This window comes from Balaenoptera musculus, chromosome 5 (genome assembly GCF_009873245.2).
Source record: "Balaenoptera musculus isolate JJ_BM4_2016_0621 chromosome 5, mBalMus1.pri.v3, whole genome shotgun sequence".
NCBI classification, from domain to species: Eukaryota; Metazoa; Chordata; class Mammalia; order Artiodactyla; family Balaenopteridae; genus Balaenoptera; species Balaenoptera musculus.
This window is the reverse complement of record NC_045789.1, coordinates 63,460,429-63,477,373: the sequence shown is the minus strand read 5'-3', so window position 1 is coordinate 63,477,373 and position 16,945 is coordinate 63,460,429. Positions and strand designations below refer to the sequence as shown.

The 16,945-nt window shown below is 43.4% G+C and overlaps 1 protein-coding gene across 1 annotated transcript in view; it reads right to left on the bottom strand.

The window, feature by feature from the left end:
* Positions 1-16,728, bottom strand: part of IGFBP7 (insulin like growth factor binding protein 7) — a 75,322-nt gene extending 58,594 nt beyond the window's left edge. Inside the window, exon 1 of the mRNA XM_036852917.1 lies at positions 16,198-16,728. Within this exon, the coding sequence (XP_036708812.1) occupies positions 16,198-16,672 (475 nt within the window). The 5' untranslated portion in view covers positions 16,673-16,728. The remainder of the gene's footprint in view (positions 1-16,197) is intronic.
* Between the last annotated feature and the right edge of the window lie 217 nt (positions 16,729-16,945).

The following is a 16,945-nucleotide window of genomic DNA, read 5'->3' as shown; positions in this document are numbered from 1 at the left end:
TAATGTGGGGATAACACACCACGGGGTTCTGGTGGGGATTAAAAAGGTGATATATGTGTGCATGTATGTGAAAATGCTTATAAACTGTACTGTGCTATGTTGATTTAAGGTCTTGTTAGTATTCCTCTCTCCCAGTCAAATATGGGAAAAATTCCACCAGAACAATCACATACAGAGTCTCCATTTTATAAATATATTCTCGGCACTGTTTAGTTACTGTCTTAGCTGGAATAACTGCCTTACAAAAGACTTTTGTTGCTGAATGTGCTAGAGATTAAAGGACTTACGGAAAAAAGAAACAAGGCTTTGCCAGTCTCTTTAAGGATCCAAGGAGAGCTCCAAGGACACGTGCAGTAAAATGTTGTAAGTAGATTCTTTTCCAGTTTTATGAAGTGGAGCAGGCCACAGGCTCTCACTGAAAGGTGGAGAGTAACAGTGCATCTCACAAACTGAGATGAAACAGGGGTCAAACCATGGGCTCGGTATTATGCACACAACTCGTATTTCAAGAGATGCTGAGAATCAATTGTACGTATATTTGGCTGTAGTCAAATAAAGCTGTGAAGGCTATTTTTTTTCTTCTGTGAAAAAAATACTCAAGACAAAGCTTCCAAATTTCACAAAGGTTTTACTGTTTACGTCTCATATAGGTGGTTGCCGCTGCAACAGACATCTTCAAGCTACTCTAGCAGGGATGCCCGTGCTTTGTATAAACCCCAATTCAATGATGTAAGCAGAGTTCTAGCTGATCTGAACTATTCCCGATGCCTGGCAGTCTTGGATGCAAACTAGATGACCGGCAGGGCCCTTGGTTTTTTGGCCAGTCATTACAAATTTCATAAATGGGAACTGGGCTGAAGGAACAACTCTCAATGGTCTCTATGCCATCAGAGAGGGACAGTCACAAGTATAACCCAAGTCTGAAGATAATTAAAAAGTAATTCCAATGGCATATTGAAATGCTTTGCTTTTGGCCTTTTGTTTAAATTATTTTGGAGAGGCTAATTTTTAAACTGGAATCTACCAATGTCAACATGTATCAAAAAATGTTTAAATGTTCACACCTTTGAATCAGTAATTCTAATTTGCAATCTATTCTAAAGAAATAATGCAGAAGAAAGATCTATATGTCCAAAGCTGTGAATTTAAACCTTGTTTTTGACAGAGGAAAACTGGAGTAAATTATGGCTCATTCAAATGCTTATGCAACATCGTAAATATTTATAAAACATTTTAAACACATGGAAAATAGTTATAAATGAAAAACAAGATGTAAAAAATATATGGATAGCACTATCAAAAACGGTTGTATAATACATGCCTAGAAAAACACTAGAATAAAATATAATATGAACTGGATAGAATAAAAATATTAATGATTGATTTCAATGAATTCTACAGATTTCTTTAACATTTTTCTTCAATAACAAAGATCTTTATTGAAAATGAAATTAATTCTGGGAATTAACATTCCCAGAACACACAGCTGAAATTAAATGAACAAGGATATGTAAGTCTAGCATTTAAAACCCACTGTGGTTTGTCCCCAAAGCTAAACATCTTGATGGATGTTTAGCAACCGCAAAATATATCCTCCTGGTCTCAGTAGGTCATTGCCCCTGTTTAAAATTTTGCTTTTACACACTGCCAGGGAATTAGGTAGAGCAAAGTGAATTTACTGAGTATTTTTTTTTCTTAGTGTTACCAAAGTATTTAAACACAATCTTAAAGATTCTTTTGGATCAATATTCTATCCTTAGTTCAATTCTGAGCAAACAAAAACAAAATTCACTCGTCTCCTCTCCAGAATGGCACTTTGGGCAAAGTAATAGGTAATTCATTTATATACTACATACCTAGCCACAGTTACATTATGTATAAGTTCATAAGTCTCTAATTAAATTATGATGTATTCATAGGCCACAAACATGAATGTACTTTTGTTCATCTTTTCCCTTCCAGTATAAATTGCACAGAAAATATATGCTTCCAATGATAAAGAGTTGAGGTGAGTACATATGTGTGTGTGTATTCTTTGCTCCTATGCATTCTTATTAACCTGACTTACAAAGGGCTCTTTTATTTTAGTCTAACTGCCACTTCTGCCTTCCCACACTTTACAAACCACCAGATGGACCACAGGTTTGTAGGCTTCTTAGAGAAGGGGCGTTATCTTCCTCACCACTGCAAATTTCCTCATTATGGCACCTTGCACAGCATTTACAAAAAGCAGGCACTTGACTGACAGGGAAATCATTATAATTTTCCACTTCTAATGACAGTGAGGATCAGGTAACCACTGTTTCCCGAGTTAAGTGATGCGTGAACTCACAGGAGCCAGGACAGAGCCTAACTGCTAAGCGTAAACCTGGAGAGGGATGAGAGGCCCGGCTGCAGGCAAGGTGAGGGATGGCACCATGAGCCTGGCTCTGCGTGAGGGAAGGAAGGGCACCCAGGAGACCAGCTGGTGGTAAGGCTGGAGAGAGAAACAGGAGGACCTTCCTGCCGCCCTACAAAGACTTAGTAAAATCTACACTTCTCATGAACGCCTTTGGGATGGGAGTCCTGCTTGCAGGTGGGTGCCGGGCAAAAATAAAGACTGATCACGGGGACAGTCAACACAGGGATAGCACGTGTGTTTGTTAAACTGGGTCAAGAGTCCAAGAATAATCTCTAAGCACCTGCTTAGCAAGCACCTCCAAGCACCAGAACTATGCAAAGGAGGCATAACCCATACGTGTGCTCTGCTTTCAGAAACCCTGGTAGTTCCCTATTGCTTGTCACTGATCTGACCCTTTCTAACAGTGTTGATCATCATTATTTGTGGGTTCCGTATTTGCGAATCCACCTACTTGCTAAAATTTATTTGTAACCCCCAAATCAAATCATCCTTGGACATGCACAGAGTGGCAAAAAATGTGAGGCCCAGCTGAGGTCGAACAAGGCGACACCCCCCTTCTTGTTCCTGGTCTCACACTGTAACCTTGCAGTCTATTTAGTGCCACTGAGAATTCAACAGTGAACAAAAGGGATAAAAAGCACTGGGCTCTGCGCGTCTGGAGCCTGTGCTCCCAACAAGAGAGGACGCGACAGTGAGAGGCCCGCGCACCGTGATGAAGAGTGGCCCCCGCTCGCCGCAACTAGAGAAAGCCCTCGCACAGAAACGAAGACCCAACACCGCTAAAAATAAAATAATAAATTAAAGGGCTTTCCTTAAAAAAAAAAAAAGCACTGGGCTCATGGAACTTATGTTCTAGTGACGCAATTGAAAGGTTGGATTGTGTGGATTTAGGTGAATACTTTTCTTAAAGTACTGTGGTACTCAAACTTTTATTTAATACCAACAAGACCGATGGATGTAGAAATATTTTCATTCCATCTGATTCAGATTACAGCATTGAAATAGTCAAGGAGACAGGAAGCAGCCAAGCTGCCATGCTGCTTGCGTTGTATTGAGTGATCATGTTTTCTAGGGCTTCTGCTTCCTGTGGTGTACTAGATAGCCTGAGAAGTCATCCTGCTGTAAAACACTAGAAGCTGGATAAACTGAGCAAAACTTGGCCCCTCATTATTATAATCATCCCGAGGAAATGATGCACCCCCTAGGTCACATGAAGTCTTTTAAGAACAATGGTTCTGAACCTCGCCTGGACATTAAATCATCTGGGGAGCTTTTAAAAGTCCTGCTGCCCAGATCACAAGCAAACCAATTAAACCAGAATCTTAGGGGCTTCCCTGGTGGCGCAGTGGTTGAGAATCTGCCTGCCAATGCAGGGGACACGGGTTCGAGCCCTGGTCTGGGAAGATCCCACATGCCGTGGAGCAACTAGGCCCGTGAGCCACAACTACTGAGCCTGCACGTCTGGAGCCTGTGCTCCGCAACAAGAGAGGCCGCGATAGTGCGAGGCCCGCGCACCGCGATGAAGAGTGGCCCCCGCTTGCCACAACTAGAGAAAGCCCTCGCACAGAAACGAAGACCCAACACAGCCATAAATAAATAAATAAATAAATAAATACTCTAAAAAAAAAAAAAAAAAACAGATCTTTGAGTGGCACTCAGGCATCAGCATTTTATAAAACTCCCTAGGTGATCTGGTGTCCAGCCAAGGTCAAGAACTACTGCTTTAGAAGGCGATAGGGTATATAGTGCATGGAGAGGCAGTAGTCCCAATGTTCTGTCAACTTCACTCAAAATTACTGATGCTGGGGAATCTGAAAAGTTATCCAGCTTCTTAAATCTCTTCTCCACACCCTCATTTCTTCTGCTTTCCCCCCCTACACTGGGAAGTGGATGCTATCACTTTTCAGATGGATGCAAAGAACCAACCTAAGTGGGTACCTTCCTGAGTCTAAATATGCCCATTTATAGTTAAACATTTGATTTTTTAAAATGAGTTCCTGCTAAGCTAAGGCTACATATGAAAGCCAAAGAAGAGACACATGAATTGCAAACAAAAGACTTTATTATTTCCAACAATAAGTCCCTAAAAGTCAAGGATAATACCCAATATGTACTTAATGGATACTAATCATACTCTTCCTCTGCCAATCTCTGTGTTTTTGGTTCACATTCCTCTTTGGAGACAATATCTCCACTTTTTTTTTTTTTTTTTAAATGAACCAACCAGCAAAACCCCACAACATTTCCTATAGATGTAGGGAAGAAATAGACCAGTAATTACTGAATTTGAGTGTCCTGAAAATCCAAAATGTCCTCTATACATAAAAGGTGTTATTAGGAAATACTGTGTGTGTGACCTGTGCTCGAAGATGGAAATATTCCATGCTGTAAAAGCAAAGTGAACCCTCTGGCAGGTATCCTGGGGGGTTCCCATGTGACTGTGTGCATTTGGACTCTGGGATCTCTCCCAGATGGAGTAGGACTCCCTGTCCTGGAATCCTTGAAGGGCAAGAACAAGAGCTAGATGGAAGTTTCCAGGGATTTGTTTATAAGAACATTATACTGCTATTTTGTTTGCATAGATCTAAACACAGGTTTCAGATCTAACCTGGAGATAGTTTGGATTCGTCAAAGTTAAGACATCAACACGTCACAGTCAAGGCACTTATAAACTAACTCATACCAGGGTTTATGATGCTAATAACAATAAAAATTGAAATGAAAACAGCATTTAATGAGACTTTACTATATGCCAGGTACCAGTGCTTTTCATGTATCTCATTTAAGCTCCCAACAACCCTAAGTGGCAGACATTATTATTATACTTGATTTGCAAGTAAGAAAACTATGAATCAAGGAGGTTAGAGTCACACAAACAGTTAAGCAGCGGAGAGGAATTTGACTCAGGTGGTCCGAGTCCAAAGTTCACATACTCACCCCTCTGCTGTATTTCCCCACGCATACCAGCCACGTTTTGGTTTCTGGTGACCAGCATAGTCACAAGAGTTGAAGACAAGGGTCAGGCCTGGGGACCTGTTAAGCCCATGGTCACCATGGGATGTGGCCATCTCCCCCACCCTCTGGACTGGATCTGAGAGGGGTCACAGGGTTTGGGGCTGATAACACGGAATGGATTAGGCTCCTAAGACATCTGAAAAACTGCATCCCAAAGGAGTATCAAGAAGAGAAGGGACAGCCAACTCCTGGCTGATGTGGACCGAGCTGGCTGCCTTACAGGGGTGGCACACCAAGTGTCTGCGTCTTCACTATCTTATGGGGGAAGCCAGGAGATGGCTCATGAGGTTGGGGATGGAGGTGAGGGAGCAGATGGAGCAGAGCTCACCATTTATAAAGTTGCTGGCCAGGCTCTGCAGCTAAGAAAGGGGTGGGAGGCGGAGAAAGAACACCACATTTCTTTGCACTCAGTCAGACAGGAAAAAGGGGCAGCGCGTAATGACAGGCCAGGCAGAGCAGGTGCAAAGAAAGAGGCTTCAGATGAGGCGGGGCTGACAACCTGCCCGCATCACGACTGGGTCCTGAACAGGCCTGCCCTGGCCCTGACAGTTAATCTTCTAGTGAATCAAAGGCTCGGTGGTGTAGAAAGAGCCAAGCTGGATCAGCTTCTGTCTTCTGCTCTGCAGCTCTGATCTGAGACACACCTGAGCAGAGAGCGGCCTCTGGCTCCACAGTCCCGACCTGTCAAAACTCAGGCAGCATCTTCATCTCTGCCCCAGCCTGCCCTCTCCAGCCGGGCTGAGCATCTCTAATAAGCGGCCTCGCTGCACGGATCCCTGGCTTCACCTCCTCTAACTCGGAGCTGCGCTGCCGCCTGAGCACTTCATTCTGGATCACGCGCTCTACGGCTTCCTGAGGGGTGTCCTCTGGAAGCCAGGGCTGCGGTGTAATTGCTGCAGCTGCTTTTGAAATTCACTTTTGGATTTCTGTTCCCTGAGCAGAAAGTTCTGAAAGCTCCCGGGGAGAAGGAGCAGGCTTTGCATCCTGCAGGCTCGGGCTATCCTGACAAATTCCTAAAGCCTCATTTCTGTGCGGTCTCTTTCAAAACCTTCTGAAGGTTCCAGGAGATCTGTTTCTTGATAACTTTTCCTCCCTTGCTTGAGGTCGGGCCAGAAGAGAGCTGAACAGATGTTAGATCTGAAGCTTTCCCAATTCAACCACTTGACCGCCGGCCTGCTAATCTGCCCTAATGTAAATGAAATGTCTTTGAGCTTTTCTCACTCAGAGAAAAAGACAAGATTCCAAAAAAGCTGGAGACATCCCTTCTTCAAGGAAAACAACATGAAAGAACAGCGTGATTGGAGTCAGCTGCACTTCTGCCTGTTAGAATATTAAAGTGTGCTTTTTTTTTTCTCTTTCTCAGAAAGTCACAATGGATTATCTTGAGTTCTCAAACTCCTACATGGATTTTTCCTTCTTCTGCAAGTTGTCACTTGACTGACAAAAAATATGCTTCAGTCCCTAAAAATGCAAATTCCCTGAAGAGAGTACTGACCTACAATGAACTACAGCTCAGATGTGGAGTAAATATTATTATCCCAACTAGGAATATTGATGGCTCCATGCTGGGGGCAGGCCTCAGTCAGCACTCAGGGCTAAAACCTCAGGTGAAAGCACACACTTGAGTGTGTTGACAGTTATCTTAGTGATTTTCTCCTATATCCTGCTTGGCGTTACCAGAAAGGCCTGGCCAGTGATCAAACACCACACACAAACGTTATACCCCAAGAGCTCCTGCTTGGGAAAATATCCAGGCCAGCTGCCCCCAGCATACTGGATCTTTAAGAGCCTCTTGGTTGCAATTAAAGACACTGGCTCTCCGTTTCCAGTCTGGCCCTGGAAGGGCTGACTCTACGCGGGGCTCAGGGATCTGTACAAAGGCGCCTCGGAGACACTCATTCATTGAAGACATACCATCTTTTGCTGAATATATTATGACATTTATTACAAGGTGTACCACATTACCACAAAAAGCCAATTAAACTATGATATCAACTCTGTTATCATAGAGAATTTCTCTTTTATGCTATTGAAAGAGCTCTTTTAGAGCAGTTTAGACGGGAATGTATCACATATCCCCCTTGTCAATTCATCAAAAGGCAAACAGAAGCAAGATAAATTCATTAAGCTCTTCCTAATGCTTTTTCACACCCAAGAGTTTGACTTTGTGAATCACTTTTGTTTTAAGCTGTTAATTTTGAAATAATTTTAGGTTTACAGAAGAGAAAGACAGTATGTACACAGAGCCGATGCCGCGGGTCTACACGCCACACTGTGAACAGCAAGGCTGTAGCAGAATTCCTAGATTTATGTACCAGAACTGCTAGTTACTGGCTGTGTGATGGCTGACCTTCAGTTCCTTATTTGGAAACTGGGATAATAAATTCCCCTTATCTTCCAAGGCTGTTGTGAGGTTTTGGAGGAAACATCCACAGAAACCCTAAGTACTGCACAAACATCAGTTATCATTAACACACCCTACAAGGCACTGTGTAGAGTTCTGGCTCCAAAGGAGTTTACCGTCTAGTCAATAATGGTTCTTTACATTTATTTGGTGCTGCACAGTTTTACACAGTGACTTCATATCCATTCTATAATCTGACCTTCGCAATGATCCTGTGAAGCAGGTAGACTACACTGTGCCTTCATTTATTATATATGTTATCCTGAGGTTTGGAGGGGGTTCCTTTTTCATAGTGGTAAACTCTACTTTGAGCATGTTGGCTCGTCCTTGGCCTTGCCAACACTCTTACTGTAAGTAACTTCAGACCATGTGAACGGGGCTTTGTCAACACTGGGTTACTCGGTCTGTCTTACCTGGTCTGAACCTTTCTTACTTTTCAGACACCAAACTTTGCAACCTGGACCTGCTTGTGGGCCCAGGCAATTTCATGGACACCTCCTCTCTCTGGGAACCCACTGCTTGGTGGAGGCCCTGAGGGGGTGGGGGTGGGGTTCTAGCTAGCTCCAGCCATTTCTAATTAACCTCACCCTGCTTTCCTCCTAGAATGGTTAAGTCAATTCAACAGAGTAGCATTTTCAAAGGCACCAGATCATTTGCCATTAAACCAGCTTGGGATAAAACAGAATTCAACCATTTTACACATTAATTTTAAGTCAAAAATAAAACACCCCTCCCTCCATTATCAACCTGTTTTTTTTTTTTTCCTCCTGACCTCCTCACTTTCTCTTGGAGACTTCATGGGGGCAGTGGGATACTGGTGGGGTGATGGTCTATGATCAACCTGAAAAATCCACACAAATCAGGTTTGGCAAAGCTTTCCTCAGATATTTCTATAGTCCCTCCCACTCTCCTACCCCCCTCATAAAGAGTAAAGGACTCACTGGGAAATCTTTAAAATTTCCTAAAGTAAGTAGACTCAATAAAGTAGCAGACTCATATTCCTAAGTCTGCTTCCATCTCAAAGCTTTTTAACAGTGCCACTCCTGGATCTAAACTACAACAAACGTTACACTCATATGTTCCCTGGCTCAAAAGTTCTTTTGACAATAATTCAGGGTTTGTTTTTTTTAAACAGTTGCTAAAAACAAGATGTTATTTATCGTACAATTAAAAACACAGATGAGGTGAGATCATTTGTGGGGTAGCTTGAGGTAAAGGAAGCACCATAATCGTATCCACTGTGGGGAGGAATTTAGAATGCGGGAAGGCTGGCTGGCCTTGGACCGGATCCAAGGGAGTTCTGTCACTAAACTACCCAAAAGAGAGCCTTATAAGGCAGTTTCTTCCAGAAGGCAAGTCTGTAATAAACCCTGAGGGCAGGCTCTAGAGAAAGATGGAAATCGTATCTAAGGGCATCAAATAAATGCCTTCTCAGCTCAATCACTCTGACGCGTAGGTCTAGAGTGTAAAAGATCTTAAAAGTTATAACATCCTCTCCCAGACACTTCCCCTCCTCCCTTATGGAGCTGAGAGATAACCTAAAAGAGAATCTTCGAAACAGAATTCTCCCGACTCCCACATAGCACTTACAGTATCCAACAGCTTTTATTGCAAGTTCTTCCTGGTGTGCAATTTAAATGTGCCTTGTGGCTATTTAATTCCAGCCTGTTAATTCCTCTCCTGAAGAGCTGTAGAACAGTAGGTCAGGCACATTCCATTTAATTCCCAAACCATGAAGAAACATTAACTTGTTCTTTCGATTACATTCCTTTAAAAGAATCTTGTGTGTGTGTGTGTGTGTTTGAAACTCTTGTATTTTATTTTATTTATTATTTTTAACATCTTTATTGGAGTATAATTGCTTCACAATGGTGTGTTAATTTCTGCTCCACAACAAAGTGAATCAGCTATACATATACATATGTCCCCATATCTCTTCCCTCTTGCATCTCCCTCCCTCCCACCCTCCCCATCTCACCCCTCTAGGTGGTCACAAAGCACGGAGCTGATCTCCCTGTGCTATGCGGCTGCTTCCCGCTATCTATTTTACGTTTGGTAGTGTATATATGTCCATGCCACTCTCTCACTTTGTCCCAGCTTACCCTTCCCCCTCCCCGTATCCTCAAGTCCATTCTCTAGACCTTTAAAAGAATCTTAAGGCAACCTACGGAATGGGAGAAAATATTTGCAAATGATGCAACCAACAAGGGCTTAATTTCCAAAATATACAAACAGCACACACAACTCAAACAAAAATAACAAACAACTCAGTCGAAAAATGGGCAGAAGACCTAAATAGACATTTCTCCAAAGAAGACATACAGATGGCCAAGAGGCACATGAAAAGACGCTTAACATCGCTAATTATTAGAGAAATGCAAATCAAAACTACAATGAGGTACCACCTCACACCAGTCAGAATGGCCATCGTTAAAAAGTCTATAAATAAAAAATGCTGGAGAGGGTGTGGAGAAAAGGGAACCCTCTTGCACTGTTGGTGGGAATGTAAATTGATACAGCCACTATGGAGAACAGTACAGAGGTTCCACAGAAAACTAAAAATAGAATTACCATATGACCCAGCAATCCCACTCCTGGCCATTCATCCAGACAAAACTCTAATTCAAAAAGATACAAGCACCACTATGTTCATAGCAGCACCATTCACAATAGCCAAGACATGGAAACAACCTAAATGTCCATCAACAGATGAATGGATGAAGAAGATGTGATACATATATACAATGGAATACTACTTGGCCATAAAAAAGAACGAAATAATGCCATTTGCAGTAACATGGATGCAACTAGAGATTATCATACTAAGTGAAGTCAGGAAGAGAAAGACAAATACCCTATGATATCCACTTATATGTGGAATCTAAAATATGACACAAATGAACCTATCTATGAAACAGACTCACAGACATAGAGAACAGACTTGTGGTTGCCAAAGTGGGGCGAGGGGAGGGATGGACCGGGAGTTTGGGGTTAGTTGATGCAAACTATTACGTATAGAATGGATAAACAACAAGGTCCTACTGCATAGCACAGGGAACTATATTCAACATCCTGAGATAAACCATAATGGAAAAGAATATAAAAAAGAATGTATATATATGTATAACTGAGTCACTTTGCTGTACAGCAGAAATTAACACATTGTAAATCAACTATACTTCAACAAAAAAATAAAGAATCTTAAGTCGTTTAAGACCTTCTTCAAGGCTGCCTCTTTTCTTTTCTAAAGCTACTTCAGGTTTTCAATTCTTTCCTAAGATGCAGTGATTAAAACTGGGTAAAGGGATAAGAACAAACCAACAACTCACTCAACTTTCTGGAACTTTCTGTCTGCAAAAGGGCAACTGAAGCCAGAAAAATATTTTAAAGCATTTCTATTGGGCTGGGGTAGACTCTTTGAGATGGGACTTTTTCTGATTCTGATCTAAAAGCAAGGTGAGTCAATGTCAGATGTACTCCCTGGTCTACACATCAGACAGGCAGAAGATGCAAGGAGAAAAGAGGGCAGACATGCAGCAGAGTCCATTGCCTGCATTTCCAACGAGAAGGCACTTTCTTAAGAGGATTCCTGTATTTAATCAACAAATATTTAGGAAGTGTCCAACCATTAGCCAGCCACTGTGTTTATGAAGAATAATCAAGATGGAGTCCCTCTTCTAGGATGCTCCCAGTCTAGTGAGGAAGACAGACATTCAAAGAGCTCTTTGGAGTCAGTGGAAGATGCTATATTAACTAGGAGAGTTCTTTCTCTCCTCAGGAGCTCTGTTCCCTTTGCTGAAATCCTCACTAGGGTCCTCGGCATGGCTTGGCCCACCTCACTTAATACTGCTCATCCATCCCTAGTCTCTATCCTATTGCCATGGTGTACATTCTTTACAGCACATACTACTACATGAAAATATCTGTTTATTGTTTCTGTCTAAAGCTTATGGTAAACACCACAAGAAAGGGATCTTGTCTATCTTATTCAAGTCTGCTTACCCCGAGAATAGAAGAGTGCCAGGCAAATTCATATATTCATTCATTCATTCAACATATATTCAAAGCGTCTACTAGTGCCAGGCACTGATCTCGGCCCTTGAGGATAGAACAGGGAGCAAAAATTCCCTTCCCTCATGGAGCTTACTTTCAAGTTGAATAATGACAACAGTGAACATTCATTGAGTGCTTTCCATGGATTATCGTATTGAATCCTCACAACAATTCTATGAGATAGGTATGATTATAATCGTTATATTATAGGTGAGGAACCAAGGCCCAGAGAGGTCAAGGAACATGCTCAAAGCTCAGTAAGTGGCAGGGTTAAGATTTACACCCAGGGAGTCTGGTTCTAGAGTTCTGCATCTTAACTATTCTGCTAGAATGCCTCTTGCTCACATATACATAGTACATGTGCAATAAATATTGTTTAAAAAATTGCTAGAGGGCAGAGGAGCTGAATAGGTATTTTTCCAAAGACATACAGATGGCCAATAGGCACATGAAAAGATGTTCAACATCACTAATTATTAGGGAAATGCAAATCAAAACCACAATGAGATAACACCTCACACCTGTGTCAGAATGGCTATTATCAGAAAGGCAAGAAATAACAAGTGTTGGTGAGGATGTAGAGAAAAGGGAATCTTTGTACACTGTTGGTGGGAATGTATATTGGTGCAACCACCATGGAAAACAGTATGAATATTCCTCAAAATATTAAGAATAGAACTACCATATGATCCCACTATCCCACTTCTGGCTATTTACCTAAAGAATAAGAAAACACTAATTTGAAAAGAAATACATACCTTACGTTCATCACAGCATTATTTACGACAGCCAAGATATGGAAACAATGTTAAGTGCCCATCCAGGCATGAATGGATAAAGATGTGGTACATGTACACAATGGAATACCACTCAGCCATAAAAAAGGTGAAATCTTGTCATTGGCAGCAACATGGATGGACCTTGAGGGTATTGTGCTAAGTGAAGTAAGTCAGACGGAGAAGGATAAATATTGTATGATTTCACTCATATGCGGAATCTAAAAAAAATAAAACCCCAAAATAAATAAACAAACCAAACAAAAATAAACATGTAGATATAGAGAACACAGAAGTAGTTACCAGAGGGGGTTAGGGTTAGGGTAGATGGCAAAATGGGTAAAGGGGGTCAACTGTATGGTGACAGATGGAAACGAAATTTTGGGTGGTGAGCACCCTGCCGGGTATACAGAAGCAGAAACATAACATTGTATGCGTGAAACTTATCTAATGTTATAAACCAAGGTTACCCCAATAAAAAATTTTAAAAAGTAACACCCTCCACTCCCCACAAAATGTATAAACAGAATCAGAACATAAAAAAAAAAGTCTGGAAGCCTACACAGAGCTGCAAAAGGACAAGGACATCATTACGGGGGGTGGGGAGGGGAAAGACAAGGGGATTCACAAAGAAAGTGACACCAGCTGATCCTTGAAGGCTAAGAGTTCAAAGGGTGGAAAGATAAGTGAGGGTGTGATTATAAACAACAGCAAAGAGCAAACAATTATGGTGGCCAGACCACAAAGGGGGTTGGACAGAAGAGGCCAAAATAAGAGGTACTGTGAAGTGCTAGGTAGTTTTAACTTGCTACTAAAGGTACTAGCAAGGAAGACCCTTAAGAATGAATTCTGATTCCACAAATAAAAATTAATTCTGAGGAAGAAGAGGGGATGGGACCCAAAGGGAACAAGGGATTGCCAAGGAGCTCAGATATAACGGACCATGAACAAAAGGAGTAACCAAGAACCGGAATAAAGGAGCACCATGTCCTCTTCTGTGAGATTTTATTACACATTGTGGTGTCTCTATTCACTTTTTATTAAACTGAATTTCCAAATCTCCTCTTCCAGTTTCGCATGACTTCAGGGACCTCAATAAGATCTAATGGCACTAAATTAATGATAACAGTTTTAGATTTGAGATTATTACGTCACTACCTTTTAGATAGATTTTTTTTTAGAAAGATGGCTTTGCCTCTTATCACAGAGGCACAGAAAACAAGCAGACCAAGGTCTCTCCACAGAAGGTGGGTAAGTGGTGACCTCAGAAAAGAAGGGACTGGGAAAAGATTCAAAGTGTCTCCAGGGCTCCAGGGCAAGCACTCTGGGAGGTAGGTTTGTAACTTGCATGGATACTTTGTTAATCAACAAGACCAGACCTGTTTCGTGCATCCTCAGCTGTACAGCATCTTAGCACAGTGCTGACACCTGACAGGTGCTCAATAAATGCAGGTTAAATGAGACCAATCACCAGAAGGAATGATGCCCCCTCCCTCTCAATACTTGAGGAAGCATAACTTAAGTTTCTTCTGAGGGTAGAAGAAGAACCCTTTCTAGGCTGGAAGAACCTAGAAAATGCATTTCCTATTCTTCGCAAAGCCCCAATACTAAATGGCACAGAAGTTAATGGCACCCTGATGGGTTTGCTTCTATAATTGTTAAAACACTTCCAGGAGTCAGGAGAAATATATTAGGAGATCTGGCTTTAGCCCCATTTATCTCTGATGTGGAAAAGTACTTTGGTGGACCTCACATTCTTTTCTGCTCTCCCTGGCATTCTTCTATAAATGGTCCCAGGCACTAGACCCCTTATCTCTAAATTTAGGTTGGGAAGAAATGTTAATTTATGACAAGGTTTCCAGTTTTAGATGCTATTTCTCTTAACATTTTCCCCAAACATAAAGAAAAACTAGGTCTGTACCCTCCTGAGTTTTGCAGTCTGGAGAGATGCGGAGGATCTGGGTTTCATGATAATGAGGTTATATGACTAGTTCTATATGACTATCAGTCTCAATATTTTATAATTGCACTGTGTGAGGGTTTAGAGATGCAAATAGCATGAGAGAAGATGGATAAAACTAGCTACAGGCTAGAATTGACGATAATACTTAAATCATCACCAAGCTGTCCTTCTGCTCTGATAAGGCAAGTTCCAGTGATTTGGAAAGACTGTGGGGGAAGATTCCCCTTGGAATGTGTAAGAAAAATGTCAATATTTGGAATGAATTCTTAAGCTATGCCCATTTCTCTTTTCATGGTATGACTGATAAGTTAGACCCAAAGGGCTGTTTCTGTTGGGAAAGTGTGTAATTATTTTGGATTGTGATTTAAGTTTAAGGTGATGATGATATAAATAGTTAACAGTAAGTTGGTTACACTATTTAAGGCTTTCAATAGTGAACTCTGAAAGCAGTGGCAGATGACCTATTAGCCATGTGGACTTCTGGGAAAAACTCTAAAAAAAAAAAAAAAAGAATTACTTGGAAAGCTTGGAGAAAGTCTCAGCTGTGTTAAAGAAGCAGCTGCTTCTGTTATTTCAGGAGAACTGCCTCTTCTCTCCCTTTTTCCTACCTTGGCTGGGACCAGGAGAGGGACTGCCAAGGTTGGATTTCTAACCTTCCCTTGAAACTACTGCCTAAGCAGACATTAGAATTAAAAGCTCTTTTTTTTTTTCTTTTTTGCAAGTCCAGACTCTATTTTCCCCTTTCATTTATGGCAAGCTTGGACTTGTTTGGAATAAAATAAACGATCAAACATAACCTCAAAGGCATTCCTGCTGAACAGTGCATCCTGGGGACAAATTACACAAGAATGGAAAAAGAAAAACAAAATGGTCATAAGGTTAACAACATAAACGACATCATAAAAACATCCTTCAAAGAGTTTGTAATTTTTCGCCCACAAATAATTAGCTAGTTAGATTACTGTTTGAGAATCTGTAACTTCCAGTAAGTGAATTATTTTCCTTAATATTAAGAAACCATGAAATCCAATTTTTAAAATTCTTGCAATCTAGCCAATCAAACATGGGACAAACAACTTCTCTCTGAAAGTCCTTATACTGTATTTCATCGTCAAACGCCTTTCTCCTATCTCTTGACTTCATCTCTATACACTCAAACCAAGAAAGAATGAAGAGAACATGACATTTTGGGGTTCCCAAAAGAGTGGGGGCAGCTTTTGCGAATCGACTTGCCGGCTGTTAGCATGAGCTGGGTGAGCTTTGGGGACGGGAGAATCTGTGGTATCTGGAAATCTTTTCTATACATACACTCGCCCTGCAAGTCCTCGCTTTCTTGGCGCACGCACCAAACTCTCAAAACCACCAAAAAAAGAGAAAGGGAGGCGTCGCCCATCCCTCCCGGCATCCCGCCGCTGCCAACACCCCCCTCCCCGAGTCAGCCCGGATGCCCACGGGAGTAGCCGCGGGAACCAGCCAGGTGCTCCGGCCGCGGACGCCCTGTCGGCTCTGCCCCGCAAGGGGGCGCCTGGTTCTCCCCGCCCGGCGGGGCGGTGTCGGAGTCGGAGGGGAAAGCGCACATGCCCACCTTGCTCGCAGGTGCCCTTGCTGACCTGGGTGATGGCCTTCTCCCCGCGGCTCTCGGCCTTCAGGCTGGCGGCGCGCAGCTGGCAGCCGCTGGGGTAGGTGATGCCGTCGCTGCCGCACACCGGGTAGCGGCTCTTGCACACGCACACGCCGCTCACCTCCGGGCCGCCGGCTGCTGCCCCGGCTTTACCCTTCCGCCTCTTGCGGCTCTTCACGCACTCCATGCCCGGCGCGCAGTGCCCCCTGCCGGCGCCGCTGCCCCCGCACGGCTCGCCCTCGCCGCGGGCGCACACCGGGCAGCAGCCGCACGCGTCGCGGGTCTCGCCCAGCTGGCAGCCCCGCGGGGGCAAGGGCGGGCAGGCGGCCGGCTCGCAGGGGCCGCAGGCGTCCGAAGAGGAGGAAGAGGAGAGGGGCAGGAGCAGGAGCAGCAGCCCGGCTGCGCCGAGGAGCAGGGCGGACAGCGGCGGCCGCTCCATGGCGGGGAGCGTTGGCGGCGGCGGCGGGAGCGCGAGTGAGCCGCGTCTCGCTGGCCAGCGCTTTAAACCCGGCGCCCCGCCCGGCCGGGCCGCGGGAACCACACCCCCCGGGCGGCGAGAGCTTGGCCGCCTCGCCCGCACCGCCCCTCCCGGGACCGCGGGGCTCGAGCGCGCCCCTGCTGGCGGGGCATCCGCTGGGCCCGGGGCCGCTCCGTCTCACGGCTCTTCGCTTTTGGTTTTGGCTCTGAGCGCACCCCGCCGGCGGCTGCTCAG